This window comes from Pteropus medius, unplaced genomic scaffold (genome assembly GCF_902729225.1).
Source record: "Pteropus medius unplaced genomic scaffold, Ma_sr-lr_union100, whole genome shotgun sequence".
Taxonomy (NCBI): Eukaryota; Metazoa; Chordata; class Mammalia; order Chiroptera; family Pteropodidae; genus Pteropus; species Pteropus medius.
In genome coordinates, this window is record NW_024353517.1 from 7,876,811 (window position 1) to 7,898,568 (window position 21,758).

The following is a 21,758-nucleotide window of genomic DNA, read 5'->3' on the forward strand; positions in this document are numbered from 1 at the left end:
AAAAAATATATATATAATGAAGGGACTATTTATAGTGGTGTGGGTATAGTTAAGGAACCAGCAAGACTGAGAAGCCATTAGCATCCTAGGCCTGAAAGGGCACTGGAAGGAAGTGGTATTATTAGAGAGAGTTGGAGCCATAAAACAAGAGGTCTCTGGATGGGTATTGTAGTCAGAGGGACACTCTATGGCCAAAATTTTGGCCTAGCATAAGGGGAGGGGAGTGTAATACCTATTTTGATATTTCTCTCCTACCTTCTTGTGATCTTCTGCCAGTGTTTTGCACTGGTGGATCTCAACAGAAAGCTACAGGCAAGGAGGCCCTGGTCATGTAATCATAAATGTCAGCCTCCCAGGGCAGAGCATGACAGAGAAGTGGAGACAATGGATTCGGAGAGAGAAACAGAAAATATTGCTATTATAAATATTCTCTATGACCAAAGGAAGTTAAAAAAAAAGTCACTAAAAGGTAGGGAACTTAAAAATCCTCATAAAACTACCTTTCTAATATTACCTCTTCCCTAGTCACACATTTAACTATTGAGTGTTCTTTCTGTCTAGTACAGGGGTCGGCAAACTTTTTCTGAAAACGATCCAATAATAAATATTTTAGACTTTGAGACCTAAGAGGCAAAATTGAAAGTATTATGTTGTATTTATATAACCACTTAAAACAGACCCGTTTAAAAACGTAAAACAGTTATTCAAATCCAGTGGGCAAGATTTGGCCTGTGGACCATAGTTTGCTACCCTCTGGCCTAGAAAGTCTTCTCCTAAATTTTTATTAGCCTAAGGTCTGCCAATCTTTTCAGTGTCAAGTGCAAATAAAACCATGAGACCTCTCATATTGGGACTCTGAGCTGTGAGTGGCAGAAAATCAAATTTTAGTAGTCACTTAAAGTACTAAAATTACTAGGTTAAATTGAGAGGATGCTGAGGATTGACTCCAGAATCCAAGATCTGCAGGGACCCCAGCTGCTCCAAGGCTCCCCTAGTTTGCTATTGTGGTTAACATCAGAATACACCCTCTTCATCTTTTTCTTACCTTTGTTTCTGTCTTCACTTTGGCTTCACGGTCTACTAATGAGGGCAAACCTCCTCCACAGGAAATAGAATACTTATCTGTCTCTCTTTATGTAATAAGCCCAGGGGAGTATTCTGACCTGGCTTGGGCACACACACACCCATCCTTAGATGAAAGTGTGTGGATGGGAGAGGAAGGAAGAGTGATGGTGGTGGAGAAGTTCTATGATTGTGCAAACTAGGGAGAGGAACTCACAACTGAGGCGAGTTTCTCAAAGAAGGGAGAATTCCGTTGCCAGGAGATGGACAGGCCATGCATGTCGCCTATTCCAGGAGATAAAAATGTCACAATTATAGTCCAACGTGTGACATGCCATAAGAGATGTCTGACACACATTTTTATCACGCTCTCCCCCCCCCTACCCCCGTACCCCGTCGCATTCAGTAGACTAGACATTCATGCACTTTTGATGAATGAATGACTCAGTCCTCCCCAGCTGGTTGTGAACACTCTCTTCTCTAAACTGGCCTAGATTTTTATCAGCTACTCTTTAGTTCTGTACGTTGTGTTAGTTTTTTTATGCCCATATATTATCTTTCCCCTAAAAAGTGTCGGAGAGGCACACAGGAAGTATCCTGTGCAAATCTCAGCCACAGAACCACAGCATAGAATGCTGACTACACGGCTGACAGTAACGATTATATTCTGGGTGACCCGTGCGGCCTTTTGCTGAGGCCTTCAACACACCGAGCTTCCACCTAAAGATATGACCCTCCGTTGGGAGAGGCAGGGCCCGGGGGCGGGGGCAAAGCGGGGCCCCAGCCACAGGCGCGTCACACAACACAAAGGAGACAGCAGGGAGGCGGCCGCGGGAGCTGATCTTCGCTCTCCAGCCACTCGCAATTGCGGTTACAGACCTGCAGCTCCCCTCCTCCTCCCCACCCAGGCCCGCCCGCCCGCCCGCTCGCCCGCCTTTCTGTCTCCTCTCTCCCTCCGTACTGGACGGCCCGAGTCCGTTTCCAGGCTCCGGATATTTGGTATCGATCAGGGCTGGGGGCGCGGGAGCAGGTGGCTGCGGCGGGGCAGCTGGGCCGCCAGCTTGGTGCGCCGGGCCAGTCTCCCGTCGCCTTTGTCACCAGTTTCTGCCCGGCGGCCCGCTCCCACCTCCGGGCCCGCGCGCGCTGTCGGCCGGACTTTGCGCCGCGTCGGGCGCTGCTGCTGCTGCTGCTGCTGCTGCGCGCGGGTCGCCTTCGGTGCCGGCGGCAGCCCGGAAGCAGGCGAGAGGGGCGGCCAGGACCCTGGCCCAACATGGCTGAAGTCAGCATCGACCAGTCTAAGCTGCCGGGAGTCAAGGAAGGTAGGGGCCGGGTCTTGAACCGCGCGCAGGGCCCCTCCCCTCTCCCAGCCCCGGTTCCCTCCTGGCAGGCACGTCGGCCCCTCGGCCCCCGCGGCCGGGTCGCGGCGCCCACCTGTGCTGGCCTGCCCTGGCCGCGAAAGAGATTGGGTTTAGGCTCTACCGTGGGACCTTAGGCAAGTCACTTGCGTTCTAGGCTTCATGTGGTTTTTTTTTTTTTCCCTGTGTGAGATGAGGAGAGAGGATAGCACCACCCTCAGCAAGTGGTTGTGCAAATGTTCTAGTGAATAGCCAAGCCCTTAGTGAACGCTCAGGAGCTAGGTAAATTTGACTTATTTGTGTTCTTAAAGATTAAGGCCCAGCCTTGCTGGCTTGAAGGCTAGGAAATGGGGAGGGGTTGACATTCAGTTCCTTGTGGAGCCTTTGTTTTGAAACTTGACTCTTTCCCTCCTTTCTATTTCCCCTAGCCCGGCGTCTGGCTGGCTGACTTTCCTACCTTCCCTGAGGTTTAGAAGTTTAGTCTTGGCACTGCCCAGCGTGGCGGCGGGTGGGGAAGCTGCTATGAGCATTTTCTTACAAAAAGCACTGAGCGAGGGGGAACGGGGCACTGACTGGTGACCTTGATTTTTTAATGGCTCCCTGTACTGAAGTCCAGGAAAATAAAGCTTGATTAGTACTGGTCTGGCTTGGCTACCAGCAAGTAGCCCTTTGATTTCCCTTCCCTTGTTTTCATTGGCTGTCCCAAGACCTAGCAGTTTTCATTGAGGTCTTGGGTGCTGGATCATCTTAACCTTTAGGTTGTCTTTGGCTCTTCTTTGGCCCTGGGAAGCATTGAAGGCCCAGGGTACTATCCTGGTTTGTAAAGGTTGTCTTTGTTGTGGCTGTCATAATAATTTAGGGAGGAGGCAAGAGAATTAAAATGTTAAATCAAATTACATTCAGAGGCTGCAGCATACTGATCAGCCTTACAGCCAGGCCTGGAGGACACCTGCAGAATAAAGGAAGATTTCTGTCGGGATTGCTAACAACCCATTTCCCACACCTGTGGAAGGGGAAGTAGGGAAAACAGTCTTTAAGTGAGTGGCTGCCGACCACAAAATAAAATCGTTCCTTACCTATGGCTAAAATCTATAGATTAAAGGCTGGGACCTGGCAGCTGTCCTTTCACACTACAAACTCTTTTCCTTCCTCACTGTATGTCCATATCAAAGGAAATAGGTAAACAAAGTCTTTTAACTCATAGGAACTAAAGAATGATATATAAACTGTATCCTCCGACAGATGGGGCTTTTTTCCCCCCTTGTCTTGGGTTTTTGTCTTTGCTTTCTCTAGTCTTTGCCTTTCCTCCTCTTTAATAAACTTTCCTTTTGCCCCTAACTTTGGCATGTGTGTTGAATTCTTTCTACACTCTCCGCCAAAGGACCCTTCTCTCAGTGCAGGGCTTGGGGAAATTTGCCCTGTCCTGCATCAATTTCTTTCAAGTGAGCATTGTGGGCTGAGGTTTCTTGGAATTGTGGAATCGAAAATAAGATTCTTTGCTTTCTTGAAACTGCGTGTTTCTTGGTCAACTTGTTTTGACTGAAATGGTCTTGTGGGTGCTCAGGTAAAACCTAAAATCCCAAGAAAGCTTGACTACTTTCTTTCCCAGACATCCAAATACTAGGAGACAAAGTTACTGGTTTTCTGTGGAATTTTTAATGGGGTTAGGCCTGGGACCGTCCTGTTGTTCCTGAAGGATATTAGAGTTTAGGCCTGAAATCTTAACAGTAATGTTTTTCAGCCTTCTAGTTCCCAGCCAGGCTTTGGTGAAGAGTATGACATTCACATGTAAATGTGGTTTTCATAGCATTGTCAAGACTAGGGAGCCTGAGTGATAGTAAAGACACATCTACACTTTGAAAGTCATAGTCTTTGAGTATCTTTGCTTGTCTTTAGTCTTTTGGGTATGAGAGAGAGAGAGACAGAGAGGGAGGGAAGGAAGGAGAGATGAAGAGGAGGAGAGGAGAGAGAGATAGAGAGAGGGAAGGAGGGAAGGAGAGAGGGAGAATGTGTGTATGATGTTTCTGCTGTAAGGACAGTCATCCTTGTGCAGTGTGTAGTGCTTCCTTGAGGGTGAGTGATGAGTAGAATTGGAGTTCAAACACAACCTTAACATGTAAAGTGTTAATCATATAGTGCTGTGATTTTGCCCAGTTCCCTCTACTGTTCAGTGACCTGGAACAAACTTGAAACTAATTTTATGTATATGCATTTATATTACTCTTAATCTTCCAGTTTCTAACCAAGACATGAATGATTTATTCTAGTATATTCATTTTCAAGGGGTTCAACAAACATTTTCTATCTAAAAATGCAAGATTTTTCTGTTGCTGAACATTTGAATTGGCTTTCATTTCACCTAATATAGTGTTTGGCAACCCAGTTTATACAATATGGTAAAGTGGTAAAGAAATTTAACGTGACTCTTTCATTAAGTTAGGATTAAATATTGATTTTGACGGTGGTCAAATTGTTGACAAGATCATAGTCTTTGTAAGCATTGACTTTTCTGGTTTAAAGATCATCAAAGGAAATGATATATTAGCAGCATCCTAATCGTGGTGTAGTTTTTGATCTGAGAAATATTCAAGTCTAATAAAGTGTATCATTCTCTAATAAAACTCTTAATTATGGGCCAGTTACTCTTAACAATATCATTGGATGCTAATTAAAGAGAGTAAAGTTGGTGCTCATGATTGGGTAAAACATGCACAGTGAGACTATTCTTAACACTGAAACTTTAACTCAATTTGAAAAGGAAGTTCAGTAATAATTTGCTTAATAGTCTGGCACATATTTTTAAACCCCATTTTAGAAAAGCTGTCTCTTCCACTTCTCTTTTTCCATCTAAACTTTTAGTAGGTTTATATATAATTACAATTTGGAGTCATGGGGTAGATTCCAATAAAGACTGAGAACAATAATGTGGTGAGGATCTGCCCCTTCCCACTGCATTTTCTTTAGGAGGGGGAAGGGTGCCCTGTGACCTTTGCTGTGAATATCTCAACAGGTCATGGATGGCAGCAGACGTCAGGGAAAGGGAATATTTGAAAATTTTCTTTTCTAGGTTAAAATCTAGTGCTCACTTACTTTTTAAGGCGGTCAAAGATATTCATCATTTGGACAGACCTTAAAAAAAACCAAATAGGGCAGTATTTTTATCTTGGGAATCTCTTAAAATAGGAGACAGAGGGGCACATTGGAGTTCAAATGTAGGTGAAAAGAATTAAGTCTAACTAAATGTCAAAACATTATTTCTGGTTTAAAAGCATATTTGGAACATCTGCGTACTTTTTGTAATGGAAATACCATTGACAGTAGTTAGGAATAATGCTTTATTTCTTCTGAAGCATTTGAGGTTCTATGCAACAAGATTTGAAATAATTCCCAGCCATTTTTTAATCAATAGATGTATAACTCAAACGTATCATGCAATTTGTGAATGTTAGACAAAGGTATAGTTAGGTTACAATAATATTCTGAAAGTTCCTTAGTTTAGATCAGAGCTGGGAATATATTTTCTAAAAATGAGCACTTTTCATCATTTAACAAACTTAGATTTTTGGTCAATTCTAGCTTCCTTGTTGAATTTTCTTTCTGAAACAACAGTCCAGAATCCCTACTTTCCTTTTTGTTTTCTCTAATTAAATTCTCACATCATAAGTTAATTTGAATTGCTCACTTATCACTGTAATCTTGCTTTTTCTCCCATCTAACAATGGTTTCACATTATCTTAAACTTTTGATTTAAGAGCATTAAGTACATGAAAGCCATTTCTAGACCCTTTTAAACTTTAACTCCTTTGCAAGTTTTCCCACTTCTAGCCATGTAACCATCTTCCTTCCAGTGCCAGCAGCTTTTTTTCTTTCCTTAATGGCAGTAAGGAATTTTATTATGCATTTTGTATTCTTACTGTTCTTCAGATGGAAGAGTCCACCATCTCCTAAATTAACTGTGTTTGTGTGTGTGTGCATGTGCATGTGTGCACACACACACACATTCAGCATCTGAAATATATGCAGTCAGTAGTGACTTATTTTTTGAAGTAAAGGTAGCTTATTCTGAGAGCAGATCCTTTTTCTTTAGTGAAAGATAAAAGTTAATACACTTTCGGAAGTATACCTAGAAAGCACTAATTCCTTTTAGGTCCAAGAAACCCCAGTGGCATGATAGGGTAAATTAAGTTTATGGCATAAATCCAGAACTTTAAGGGGAAAGATAGAAAAATATGTCTGGTGCTTTTAACCAATTAGTCCTAGAGATCTAAAGCATATCACATGCATCTAATGTGATGACAGACTGTGAGATGTATATTATCTGGTACCAGGGCAAACTCCTTTTCTCTATTCTTCAGAATTCCACAGCTTTTTTTTTGGTCTTTTTTTTTTTTTTTTAATGAGACCATGGATAGATCTTCTTGAGTTGCAGGTTTATGTCTTTTTTTTTTTTTTTTTACCCTCATCTGGCTTCAGGTCTTTTACTTAGTCAGCAAATGTTCAGCAAATATTTGAATGTGCAAATGAATGAGTGAATAAATGAATGTATTAATAGATGCTCCCTGTTGGGTCAGGATTCCTATCTTTGGCATAATTATTTCATATTCCTTCTCAGAATATAAGCTCTTAAAAGGCAGAGATAATGTCTTTTAACCATGGGCATCACATATCATAATACCAGTATTAAATTTATAAAAACTTTTAATCTTTTTTCCTAATGTTTATTTTCTAATAAGTATGTATTATAAATAGAATTCATCGAACATAGATAAGTATAGCATAGAAAGTAAAGTAATTCCAAGCTCTTCCTTCTGGCCTTGGAGGTAATCATTAAGGATAAAATGTTAGTAACACATTTAAAAAATGTTGTTTGGTGGTTTTGATTTTTATTTGAGTTAGAGGTTTGATTTTTTTTCCCCTTAAGTGCAAAGCAACAACACACAATTGACAGCTGGAAAGAATCTTAGATACAGTAAAAAGAAAAAAAACAGTTTAAGTGCTGTGTGCCATCTGTTGAGGGATGGTGCTTTCACAATAAAAAATGTCCTGTGGTGCATGCACATGAGCCTTACTCTGGTGGACAGGCAGTTGTATAGAGTTCAAGGAGTTATAAAGGACCCTCTAAATTTATTTGTGGACCCAAAATGCTTCTCACATAAGAGAGAGAAAAATCTTTCAGTTTATTGCTATATACAGATATGCAATACTTTATTAAACGAATCAATGATTTTTAAAAAAATGGATATAGTTGTTATTTGTAAAATATAGATTCTTTTAATGAACATTTCCGAAATCATTAAACGTTTTTGTTTTCGTTTTGTTTTAACTAACAGGTGCTTAGAGGACAGCTTCTCCCTTGTGGGGAAACTATAAAGTTAATAGGTATTTTTTAAAAGGATCTCGGAGTAGAAAGCATTAAAAAACAGTAATCTTGACCAACTTCCTCATTTTCTAGGTGAAAATCTAAGGGGCAGGTTGGAGAAGTGATTGGCACCAAACTACTGAAGTTAGGTAGCTAGGAGTTGGCACATTGGGGCTAGAATTAGAAAAGTTTAAAACTGAGTATTTACACAGTCCAGTCTTCCTACCCCTCTCCTTTCCCACCTTCTATCTTTTCTCACTGTCTCCCTCATTTCCTACCTTCTCCTTCTCTCTCTCCCTTTTTTTCATGCCCTCCTTCTCATTCTTTAAAATTATTCTGTAGATACATAAGAGCTGCCATTCATGTGTTTCATTAATACTGTCTCATATTTAAAACAGTCGAATGAAAATAAGTGACAAAACAGTTTCAGATTTTCCCGAAGTTATTTTAGGAATAATGTTTGATATGAAGGTTAATGAGCTTAGAATTTATTTTTAATCAAAAACATTTTTTAGGCCTTATTTTGATTCAGCAAATGAATTACTGAGTGAACTATAGGAGATTGCAATCCTGCTTGTGTTTTTTCTAAGAAACCTAAAAGATGCATTTCTTCTCTGGTACACTCACCCTGAAGGGACTAATGTTTAAAGGCTAGGACATTTTAAGATTAAACATATTAGGAAAATAAACTCAAAGAAAGCCATAGGCCATGGTTTTTCCTCAGTTCTTATCTCAATAAAAACAAGGCAGTTTTTATTGAGATAAATGAATTTTGCCTCAGTAACAAAAAGCAATATTTTATTCTCTTGCTCATGAAGAATGCAGTTAGAGATACCACAAAACTTAGGTAAACTCTGCTTGAAATTCCACTTCTCTAAGTAAAGGAACATATTTTGAATTGAGGTGCTCTGACCTATGAGGGAAGAAACCAAACCTTATCACAGCTATATTTGCAATTTCAGAAGTAGGCACTGGAAGGGCTTTGGGATTAATGTTTTTAACTGATAACCCATTTAAAAGTGTCCGGTGCTTCAAAACTGTAAAATTAGGATACCCTAGATCTTGGATAAGACCTAAAAAGGATAATTGGTTTTTATATTCAGAAACAACCTTGGGGATTATTTAGACCATTTATTCCCAGATGTTTGAATGTAGAAACTAGCATAAAAGGACAAACACACACCAAATAGAACTATTTATTTTTGCCATTATTTCATTAAAAAAACATATACTCATTAAGATTTGCCACAACATGAATGGACCTCTACGACATTATACTAAGTAAAATAAGTCAGAGAAAAACAAAGTATGATCTCTATTATGTATGTGGAATCTAATACATACATACATACATACATACATAACTAAGCTCATAGATACAGAGAACACATTGTTGATTGCTAGAGGCAGTGATGAGGTGTGGTGGAGTGGGGGGTATGAGAAGTGGGTGACTGTTTGTTATTTTAGTTTAAATAAATTGGAAAAACAATATGTTTTAAAATATTTCTGTGATTACAAAACAATATGTACATATTGTAGAAAATTTAGACTAGTTTAAAGAAATTAAAAATAATCTAATTTACTATGGGGTGAGGGTATGTGGAGCTGGTCTTTGAAGATGACCTCCTAACAAGCCATAACTCCCAGTTTCATACCTTTGTGTAGTCCCCTTTCATTGTACTTGGGCTGGTTCTGTGACTTGTTTTTGACCAGTAGGATATAATAGAAATGATGGAGCGTGACTTCCGAGACTCAATCTCCAGGAGCCCTGTGGTTTCAGCCTGGGTCTTCTGGAACACTTGTTCTTGGCAAGCTTCTTTTTAGAATCCAGCTGCCATGCTAGGCGAAGCCAAAACCCCAGGGAGAGCCCACATGAAACTGCTCTGGTTGAACAGCCCCAGCTAAGCTCTTTGCCAACAGCCAGTGTCAACTGCTATATGTATAATATGGACGTACAGCCTGGCTGAGCCTTCAGGTGACTGTAGCCTCCACTGCCATGTTCTGGTTTCCACATGAGATACTCCATGTGAGGACCACCGAACTAAGCCTGGTTGACCCACAGAACCATGAGGGATCATCATAACCTATTGTAAGCTACTGAGGGGGGTTGATAACTGGTATGCATGTGGGCTAATTTCAGAATAAACCCATTTAAAGAGAGCTGCTTGATGCAAAAGAGGTCAGACTCTAGGTCCCGGCAGGCTTGATGTGCATTACCACTTGGTCATTCACTAGCTGTGTGACCTTGGCTAAGTTATTTGGTTACTGAATCTTAGTTTTCTACATTTGTTAGATGGAAATTGGGAGATTTAAAAATATTACAGTGGCACAGAGTAAATACTAAGTAAATGTTAGTTTCCATTAAAAACACACACATACATTAAAATATGTAGGTATTCATATGATAGTTGGTAACTATACGCTGTCATAAAACAGTGAAAACTTTCTGATAAACCAGAACCAGTGTATAAGCAGCGTTGTTTATATATCAATGTTTCCTTTTTTCTTTTTAGTCAGATTCATTGGGGTATACTTTACATACAATAAAAATTTATCCTTATTATATGGTTCTGAGTTTTGACAAATCTGTGGAGTCTTGTAACTGCCACAACAATCAAGATATAGACAAGTTACATAACCCCCAAACTTCTTTTCACATCCCTGCCAGCCACTGATTTATTTTCTTCCCCTGCAGTTTTGGCTGTGTAAAAATGTCATATAAAAGGGATCATACAATAAGTAGCTTTTTGAATTTGGCTCTTTTATCATAACATTTGCTATTAGGTTGTACATATAAATAATTTTGTTCCTTTTTATTGCTGAGTTCCAGTGTATGGCTGCACTACAGTTTGTTTATCCATTCACTAGTTGTTTTCATTTTTGGTTGTTACAAATAAAGTTGCTGTAAACATTTGCATACTTTTTTTATGGTGACTATAAGTTTTCATTTCTCCTGGTTAAGTACCTTAGGATGGCAGTAGTGGGCCATAGGGGAGAATGTATATGTAGCTTTGTAAGAAACTGCTAGACTGTTTTTCAAAGTGGCTGTATCATTTTGCATTTCCACCAGCAATGTAGGTGAGCTCCAATTACTCAGCATCTTTGCCTGCACTTTGTATTGTCAGGGTCTTTTTATTTTTTTCTTAATTAAAATTTTAGCTGTTTTAATAGGTGTTATGAGGCTTAAATTTGTATTTCTCTAATGACATGGTGTTGAGCCTCTTGTGGTTATTTACCATTCTTATATCATTTGTTGAAGTGTGTTCTAAGCTTTTGCCTTTTTTAAAAAGAATCAGACTCTTAATTTTATTGAGAGTTTTTTACATATTCTGGATTCAAGTCTTGTATCATATATATATACACACACATATTGTGTGCGTGTGTGTGTGTGTGTGTGTGTGTGTGTGTGTAGCAAATGTCAATGGTTTTTAAACCTTGGTGCAACATGAGAATGATATAGGGAGCTTTACTATATAAAAAAGTCCTGGCCCTACTTGATAACAACTGAATCTCTAGATACAGTCCCAGGAATTTGTAGTTTTTATACCCAGATTATGCACTTAGACATTTGGATTATACTGGTTGAGAATACTGTGGTCATCCTCATGCAGGAATCATTATTTCTTAAGTTTTACAGTGGCAGCTCATTTCTCTATCAGTGTTAAGGAATGAGTATCATTTCTTTCCTCTATTAATTGAAATTTGTTTCTCTAAAATAGAGATCTGCAAATTATGGCTTTTGGCCCAATCCAGTTCACCCACTGCTTGTTTTTATATGGCAGGCAAGCTGATAATAGTTTTTACATACTTTAATGACTGAAAAACAAAAAGAAGAATGTTTCTGACCTGAAAATGATATGAAATTCAAACTTCAGTATCTATAAGTAAAGTTTTATTGAATATATCCTTATTCATTTGTTTACATATTGCCTATGGCTGCTTTCATGCTGCAAAGGTTGAAATGAATAATTGTGGCAGAGACCTTTTGACCAGCAAAGATAAAAAATTTTACACCCTGGTACTTTACTTAAAAAATTGACTTTTTTTTTTTGGACCATTTTCAATGAAATTTTTAAAAACTTCCTTATTGAACTTTTTTTGATATGTCGGTTATCACTATTAACATCAGTTATTATAGCTAATGTAGTGGTGCTGTTGGGGACTCGTTGATAGAACTCATGATAGCATTTTATTTTCTTAGTGACATTAAAAAATATAGACACATATTCTCATTTTTTTCTTTTTTTTAAGAAGAAAAAATTTACACCTCATAGAAATTTCCAGAACACTTCAAAATTGATTATCTGTTTAGAAATCTTATGTAAAGTAAACATATGTCATAAAGCAGCTCTGAATAAGGGTCTTTGGAGCTTTCATGAGCAAAATAGATGACTAAACATATTAAACTTTTTAAAAAAGTTTGCTTATACTTTTTAGTTTACTTATTACTGGCTATCTTCGAAATGTGTTATTGACATTTGCGTGAAGGAAGTGTCACTTATCTTCTTGGAAACTTGTATCAGAAGTACCTAGGCTGACTTACCATCAGACTTTGAAGTCTTTATGTATAATGAACATTTCTAGTCTTGATACAGCTCCTTAATGACCAAGTACCAGGGGAGTCTCCACTGGGACTTTTTTGGCTTTTATTTTCCTAATGAGTCATAAAGGCTGAGTCATTTTCCATTAACTTTACTCCAGGACTTTTAATTGCCTATAGTAAAAAATGTGAATGACTTATAAGGAGATCTTTCCTTCTTCACTGCCTCACCATCAAAAACAAAATTTATTTTCTTTGTTGACTTTATAGAGGAGGCCATGATTTACTTTAAGTATTATATTCACTACTTTTTGAGCAGCAAATACTTTAAAATATTAGCTTTTTTTTTTTTTCTTTTATATTATGAGGATCTGTAAAATATAGACTGTTAGGGTGGCAGTTACCATCAAAAAATCATTGTCCATATGGGAAGCCTGAAGTCAGAAAGAGAAAGAAGGAACTCAGTTAATACTCTCGTCTGTATATCTTGAGTTTGGCCTAACATCTGGGCCAACAGCTATTTCGGAAAGGACTGTTCACTCTCAATGTCTGCAGTTACAAATCACTTTCTGGCTTTGTCTACAAATGGTTTCTTACCCTGTCAGTGATTTGCTGGATTCTAATTTGACATGTTTGATTCTGTTGTCTTCCCAAGTTTCCACGGTCAGACTTCATTATTTCAAATTAAGCTTTAGTGTACTCACGAAGCACTTCTTTTCTTTTTATAGTTAGTCCATTAAGGCTCAACAGAGCTGATCTTTAAAAGATCATTTTGCCTCTGTGTATGTTTTGGAGGGGACAGACTAGAGATTTAGTAAATGGTTAGAGAGCTGTTGATAAACTACACTTTACTGTGCTTTTAACATCCCTGAATTCTAGGAACTTGGTTTCAGTGGCACTCAAACTCTCAAACTAGGATAACTACTGAGGATTAAAGGCAGGATAACTAGGATAACCTGGATACCGTGTAAGTAAAAAGGGCGATTTTAATAATTTCACCAGAATAGGTGTATCCTGGTGACCATACAAGTGAAGGAGACATTTCTGAAATACTACAGGAAGTTGGATATGTCATGTAAAGTTTTCACGGGCACTTAAATCCTGCAGGGCATCTGTTTCTTATTTTTTTCTATTTCTTAATCAATGACTAAATGAAACAAAATTTGTTCTGTAGAATATAATAGGAATCATTAGGCTTTTATTTAGCTATTATTTGGGTTTATCAAAATTCTATTTTTGTTTGTAAGTTGGTTTACTTTTTGTTCACTATTTATGGGTTCTCTCTTATATATTTCCCCTAAATGTGGGGTTGAAAAGATTTGTGTAACTGAAAGAAGGTAAGAAATGACACATTTCTGATTCCTACTTACTTGGCAGTATGTAATTGAACTGTCATTTTCTTTTTTCATTTTAAATAGAGTAGGAGGCTACCTTTTTACTGCATACATTTCTGCTGTGCATCTTTTCAGTAACTGATCCCCTCCTAGAATTATTTGCAGTATTTGCTCTAGTTTACTGATATATTAAATAATTCATACAAGTTGATATCAAGCTTGTCGTTTAAAACTTAACTTCAGCGACGAACTTCTTGGTAGAGGGAAGTATCTAGACTTGTGAAACCTGGTTTCACATCTCCTTTTTATCACTTATTAGGTATAAGGACTCAGGGAAAACACTCAGTATATCTAAGTTTCAGGTTTTTTATCTGTTTATTGGAGGTGGTATTTACTATGCTTAATACAGGAGCTTGTGATGAGAGTTAACTCAAGAAATGGATATGAAAACATTTTGTAAAACCAGTGGTATACATTCATTCTCTTAGTATCCCTATAGTACTCTTACTTTTCCTTCTTCCAGACCATTGTTCCAGTGACCTTCTAATCCTCTGCCTAGAATTTCTCTCTATACAAGGCTATCTGTATTCACCCTATCCCTCCCCAATATAGCTCAAATGCTGATTCTGTTAAGTCTACAGTGTTGTCTTCCACTGATTTTGAAGTACTTCTCTAAGCAACACGTCTTATTCTCTGTGTTGGTCTACTGGTTCTCTCTCAAGATGACTGGTAGCTGACTGATCTCAGTATTTCTTGGGGATCCTTACACATAGGAGATATTCCAGAAAACTTGTCTGGCTATCTGACAGCTTGTGCTGAGTGGGGCAACTGACCTGAGCTAACTGAACTAATGACACTAGAAAAAGAGCTATGATCATTTGCATGAACTCACTGGGATAGGAATAGAGGACTAGGAGCAAGTCACTTTTACTTTTCATTGTGTGAGTTTTTCCCATTTCTCAAATTTTTGTTAGAGATTGATTGGTGTTGAGCTTAACTCAATGCTTAAATACATAGTAGTTTCCTTTGGAGACAATGATCTTAACCTGTTTATGGATTGATTTTAATTGTGTAATACCCCATTAATGTATGCACATTTTCAAGGAATGTGATACATCATTTTGCTGCTCTTACTAGAGGATCCAGTTATTTTCCTACACGGTGTTGGGATGCATTCAGAATTTTTAAGTTTATTGTTTTCTCCTTTAGATTTATTTTTAGATAAAGAGGACAAGGTTCTGATAAAGTTTTAACTAAACATATCAAACATAACATGTATTTTTAAAGTTCTTAATGATAAGGGGATGGAAACTAAAAAGATGAATGCACAGATTTCAAACTTGGAGTGGTTTAAGATCAAAAGAAGGTTGGAAAGCGTGAGCCAAAGAGTCAGCTCAAGAGTTTTTGATTTGAAGATAGAGATGTTTAATTTGTATTTATTTTAGAATAGTTTTCTAAATTAGGGCACACTAGTCTCTTTCAGTTTCTTGTGGTACGTTAGAAGTTAACACCGCTTTAAAAACACAGTAATACAAAAATTTATATCTAGGTAGACATATCTGTTTTTTGAAATTATCAAAATAATTTTGATTCTTTAAAAAACATGCGAGGCAAGTGAACTCTCTAGAGCAGAAAGTTCTTTGGACAGCTTGTCTTCCTGTTCACACATGCAGGCCGCCCGGATTTTCTTTCACTTCCTCAGCAGGGGAATTACATGATAACCAAGTATACTGTAGGAAGTACTGAAGCCTGTTTCAGTAGCAATACATAGGGAAATCCAAGACATTTAGAACACATTCCAGTTGAACTTAAATAATTTGGTGATCTTTAGGAAGTTTTCTGAATATAGAAGATGTTTGCCTTCCCAGGTTGTACTCTGATCATCTGGCCTCAGGTAAACCTTTTAGTAAATGGCACAGTCTGCATTTATGTTCATTAAATTGTATGTGACTGATAACATGGTCTCATTTTACCTCGATACTGAAGGCTCTGAGAACTACTAGTTGAAAACAGGAAAAGTCTACTTTTTTATATGGCATCAAATTGAACGAAGGGTTATTTTAAGATTTGTTGGTGGTTAAAGCTACTAAACAGATGGATAAAAGCAGATGTTTGCCATTCTGTGCGATAGAAATAGTAAAACCAACAGCAGCGATGAAGTAAACTATTTGGTACAACAGAAAGTTAGGAAAATAGTCATCCTATGTAGATAGTCTTTCATATAGGTTGTGATTATCACATTTTGGATGATGTGCTTGTATCCAAGAATTACATGTGTATCACTTATACTGAATCAGCTACATTTCATACAACTTTATATCTCAATTGGAGGCATTCTTAAAGATAATTTGGACTCTTAACAGGTCAAGACATTGAGGTTCTGATTTGGAAAGTGATATGTCAAAGATCACTTGGTGAGCTGCTGACAGCCAGAACTAAAATTCTGACAGATATATGGAATTAAGAACAGGGTTCCTTGTCCTTCGACTTGTTTTTTCCTTGTATGCTACAATAAAGCCATTATATTTCTATAAATTGGGTAAGAAATATCCACCTTTCGTACAGTAAAGATACCCAAATGTAATTGTGCATTTGGTAGAAAGTTTTTACTAGAGTAACTCAAAGAATGGAAATTAGGAAAATTCATCTAGATATGCCATATTTTTAATAATATGTTGTTTAGATTTTGACTGGCTATACTTCTACTCAATAGTTTATCTTCCTGTCTTAATGGTGATACTTTGATAATCTTCTCTTTTCATAAACTATAATTAATTACATGACTTTCACATAGAATTCTGCTTTGCTTTCTAATCCTGGACATTCAACTGAAAAACGTTTGGAGCGGTGGAGTTTATTGAACAGTCTAGACATACTGATTTCCTCTTAACTCAGACCCACAATATGTATACGAAGGATGTTCTTGCTCAATTGGACATAAAGGGTTAGAAAGAGCTATAGAAATGTAGTGAACTGTTGATTATATTGTAATTCTTTTTCAGGAGGCATTTTCATACATTTATAAGAAGAAGCAGTGATTGCGTGTTCCATTATAGATTCTATATCAGAAAAGTGACTAGATCTGTGCTAACCAGTAACTTAGTGAAACTTGACAAGAAGAAATATATAATAGAAAACAGCTAATTATCAGAATTCATTAACTGATGAGGCCAGTAGTAATAGGTTCCATTTATTGAACAAACTCTTACTGAGAGACTGATGTTTTCTTTGACCTTTCACTTATCTAATTTAGTCCTCACAACATTTATCTCATTTTATAAGTGAGGAACATGAGACTCAAAGACTTTAAGTAATTTGCCCAAGGTCTTTTAGCCTAGAAGTAAGCGTTATTTGAATCCTGATTTGTAGAGTTGTTTTTCTTCTCCGAAATACTCTTTACACAGAAGGCAAAATCAAAAACAAGCTAGTTGTCACTTTACTCTGTTTACTTTCGTATTATTGAGGAACTCTCATTCCTCCTTATTGGGATTTCTCACTAAGCTTCAGTTTTCGCTTCTCTCTTCCCATAGCACTAGCTGAATTTCCAGCTTACTTTGGGAATAAAGAACCATCAAAAATTCACATCTAACTTAAATGCAAATTTAAGTTAGGTGAGTACACTTTCTTTCTCAAAAATAAAAAATAAAATGTCCTCTTTGATGAACTAGATAGAGAGCCACAATGGTTGACAAAATACTTCTTAAAATCTGCACACAGCTCCCTGTTGTCTGTGTAGGAATTTTCTGGAGGTACTTTGAGACACAGGCCAGATTCTTCCAATTTACTGTTGTGTCGTTTCCTTCTTCTGTATAGACTGCATTTCTAGGAGAGGAAATATGATTTAATGTAAGCCTACATGTATTATAATTAGGAAGATAAATCTGAACTTCTGGGGACACGTACCCTAGATTAATGTAAAATGAGTTGACTCTAGGAATGTATCTGTGATCTCAAGATATCTTTTAGAAAAACACATTTCTAATCAGTAAACAACACCAATTATTGAGCAAATGGGAGCAGAATTCTTGAAATCTCAAGATTTACCCATTTGTTTTCTGTTCATACTTTCAGATTTACATAATCCAAGATTACCAGAAATGTGTGTATCAAGATTATTAGAAATGACAAATGGTTACCAGAGTGGAAAAGTGAGTGTTGCAGTTTGCTTTATGGGAACAGGATTCTAACAGAATATTTTTATCATGCCTACTTATGCAATGACCACTATTTAAAATAAAGCTTTCTTTTCTTTTCTTTTCTTTTCTTTTTTTTTGAATTTTGAGTATTACTCTTGATTTTTTTAAAGTTAATTTACTAATCCTAATAGGAAAGAAAGTGCTAGCAAAGTACCTACTTGCAGAAGAGAAGTTGAAAGTGGAGAAATATCTGACTCAAGGGTAAATAGAATTTGCACTAGCTAGCACTTAAGGAAACTCTCCTGTAATACGAAGCCAACAAACCCAAATGGTTTTTCTTCCCTTGGTGTAAACTTGTACTTAAGTTGGGTTGGATGTGATCTTTGGGTTTTAATGGGCATGACTGCGTTTATCCTACAGAGGTTTAAGGAGATGGGTGGCTTTTCTTTCTAGGCTAAGGCAAACAGAGAAACCAAACCATTTGAGTGAGGGCTGCCAAACCATTTGAGGGCTTGTTTAAGTGCCAGGAAAAGTGCCATTGAAATAGTGGAATAACAGAATGTTGGAGTTTCTTTTAGGGATACATAGAATCAAAATAAAAGAAATAAGTGCTTACTCTCTGGATATTCTTAGTGGAAAATGACTGAAAAAAATTCTGACTGCTACTGCTTATGTAATGGTGTTTACCCTTTTGAGGACTCCCTGTGGTTATCAGTGGTTTACTGTTTTCTACATAGAAGGTCTGACTATCTCTAGCAGAATAATTTGTGAGTACTTTTTAAAAAAATATATACAAATTTCTTGAAGTACTCAAGGACTTACAATGGTTGTTACTGCTCTCATAGGTGAGAGTAATAGGTGATATTAACTTGTTCAAGATTAATCATCTAGTGAATGTTAGAGACAGGATTGAACTCAAAGTAGTAGTACTCTTGGTTACATCATACTGCATCCTTGTGCACTGAGGTATTAACTGAATATCTCATGTTACTAGTGCTGTGTGCAGTGTACTACAGAAAAAAAACTGAGTTTCGTCTTTTTTCTAAGTGGAATTTTGAGTCATCTTTTATATTTAATTATGAAATTTTATGACTCCATTTGAAAATAAACACTTTAAAGCAAAAGTGCTTTCCTTTTTACTCATTTTTTGTATTAAGAGTAATTACTTAGCTTCTGTGTAAGTTCATATATTTCTGAATTGTTCTGAAGTAGAGCATCCGTGTTAAATGTGATTTTTCTTTAAAGAAGGCACCAAAGGCATGCTTCTACAGTTATGATCAGTTTAGTTTTCAAGGGCATTTACAATTCACAAATGCACTCACTTCAGTATTTGGTATACATTGTTAGGTATCTGGTGAGTTTATTCTGTAGCATTTGCATTTCCCAGAATTGCATTCCTTTAACTATATTGAATACCAGTTTGTTTTTCTTTCCATATGGAGATTTGTTCACTTGGTTTCTGTGATTGTATATGCACAGTGGTTGCTTGATAAATGTAGAACAACTCTTAATCTTTTCACTCTGGTAAGGTTAGCAGAACTTCCATCATTTTAGGACTGAAGAAAAGCATAGGAGAATAATATACAAGTACTTTGAAGACAAGTTAGTGGCTAACACAAGACCAAAGATATATTCAAGACCCTTCGTTGTCCACACTGGCAGAATGAGTTGTATCTGTTGGTTGAAACATAACCAATACATACACACAGTTGAAATAGTTTTAAATATTGTCAGTGGTCCAGTTATCTAAATTAACACTGTCCTGTCTTGTCACACCATGATTATTATTTAGAGCAGTGCTATCCCATAGAACTTCTGTGATGATGGAGATGTTCTATATTCCATACTGTCCAAAATGGTAGGCACCAGCCCCATTTGGCAATTTAGCACTGGAAATGTGGCCAGTGAGAATGAGGAACTGAATATTTAAAATTTAATTTTAGTTAATTTAAAGAAATAGTTACATGTGATTAGTGGGTACCATATACAGTGGGGAAAAAAATTATGACCAAGTAGAATAATGATGGATCGATAGAACATACAGATTTGGTGCAGTTTAAAGAAATCTTTTCTAGTATCTGTTCCATCCAACATTGGACCATGTGAATGCAGATCACTTGGTGTTTGTGAAGAGAGCCTTAGTGACTAGTGACTTGACGGGACTGCAGAGACAGAACCCCACCCCCCCCACCCTCAGTCTTTTACCCTGTCAGATGGAAATTTCTGACTCAGCCATTTTCACTTTTCCAATAAGTTGCCCAGTTACTCTGCGGTCTCTGATAATAATGTAGATGGTCTGTGATATTAAAGTAGTACTTCTGATTTGAGGACTTATATTATCTCAGCATTTTCAAAACCCACTTGCCTGCAATCTAGTGTGTCTGTGGTTAGCTGTAATATATCTACTTGCCAAACGAGTGGTTTGGGTTGCTGGGTTTTCATTTAACTTTGAATTTCGGGGATTAGGGGGGGAAAAAAAAAACAGGAATGAACCTATATTGATAAATTACCTCAGAGACAATGGGACACAGAGAGGAATTTGATCCCCCAGGCCCTGCTGAATGCCCCCTTCCCCGCTCCCCTCACCACTTCAGTTTACCTCACCTAGCCATACTCTTTGTAGTTATCTCTGGTAATAGTTCTCTTTCTGGGCCAGGCCTTCTATCTAAATTCTTTGAGGTAATTAAGGAAGTCATAAAAATTTTTCTTGAATCTTCTGGATCTTGGTTGCCTTCAGCTTAATTCCAAAGTGACACATTTGGGGATGCACATTCTGAACCCCTTCAGAGCAAAGTAAATGGGGATACGATGCCTGTGTTGTTTACCTCTTGCATCTACCAGAATTAGGTGCCATTCTCCTCCCTCTGTCATACTGTACTTGGATTTTATTAATTGCAACGGGATGGAAGTTTTAGGACACTAAAAGCTGGAGAAGGATTGAAGGTTTTTGTTACCCTTTAATTTCTAGTATAGTCACATGTCACTTAATGATGGGATACTTTTGGAGAAATGCAGTTAGGTGATTCTGTCCTTGTACGAACATCATAGAGTGCACTTATACAAACTAGATGGCATAGCCTACACACCTAGGCTATGTGGTAGAGCTTATTGCTCCTAGGCTACAAACTCACACAGCATGTTACTGGAGGCAGTTGTAACATATGTATTTATTTGTGTATCTAAACATTATCTAAATGTAGAAAAAGTACAGTAAAAATATGATACAAAAGATGAAGTGTATGTGTATGTCTTTGCGCTTTGGTGGGGGGCAGGGGAGGGAGGGCTGGGGAGGAAGGTCTGACAGCTGGAGGAGGAGAGAGGTAAGGCAAAGAAGAGGAGAGAAAGAAAGGAGAGATAGAAAGAGACCCAGAGATATAAAGCGTGAAAGGAGAAATAACGAAAGGGAGAGGGCAAGGAGAGACATGGAAAGAGATGGGGGCGTGGGCAGGGAGGAATGGAACTGGGAGGAAAGAGAGCTAAAGAGAAAGGGAGGGAAGGGAAGTGAGTTTTTGTGCACCAGTGTGTGTGCATGCGTGGGTGTCGGTGGGCTCCTTGGCTCCCCTCCTCCCCAGCCCACTCCTCTTGTTCCCTTGCCAACTCTGAGCCCCCCGCTGAGGTTGGGGTTGGGATAAAGTGGAGGGCACATGGTAGGTGGACAGCATGTTGAGCCTCCTCATCTGTCTAAACCACCCAGAGCTAGCAGTAAATTCAACATTATAGTTGGATCCATCCTTTCAACATCACAAACTTTTTGTTTATAATCCATTAAAATCTTGTGGGATCACTGTCATATTTGTGGTCCTGTATTGACTAAATGTATTTATGTGGCCCATGACTGCAATTAATTGCTCAAACATTATTTAGATATTATTCTCATTGTTTTCAGATTTCTGCCTGAAAGAAATTTCATTTTTCAGAGAGACTGGCTATGTTTGCTATTTTAGGGCTCATAATTTGGGGCAGTTGGTTAGG

The 21,758-nt window shown here is 37.8% G+C and overlaps 1 protein-coding gene across 4 annotated transcripts in view; it reads left to right on the forward strand.

Moving 5' to 3' along the window:
* The first annotated feature begins 1,722 nt into the window (after positions 1-1,722).
* CCDC50 (coiled-coil domain containing 50) overlaps positions 1,723-21,758 on the forward strand; it is a 66,354-nt gene continuing 46,318 nt past the window's right edge. For 2 of the 4 annotated variants that reach the window (XM_039850739.1, XM_039850741.1), the window contains exon 1: positions 1,723-2,381. In XM_039850739.1, coding sequence (XP_039706673.1) covers positions 2,333-2,381 — 49 coding nt within the window. In that variant the 5' untranslated portion in view covers positions 1,723-2,332. The remainder of the gene's footprint in view (positions 2,382-21,758) is intronic. The other 2 variants (XM_039850738.1, XM_039850740.1) reach the window with 2 other exon arrangements.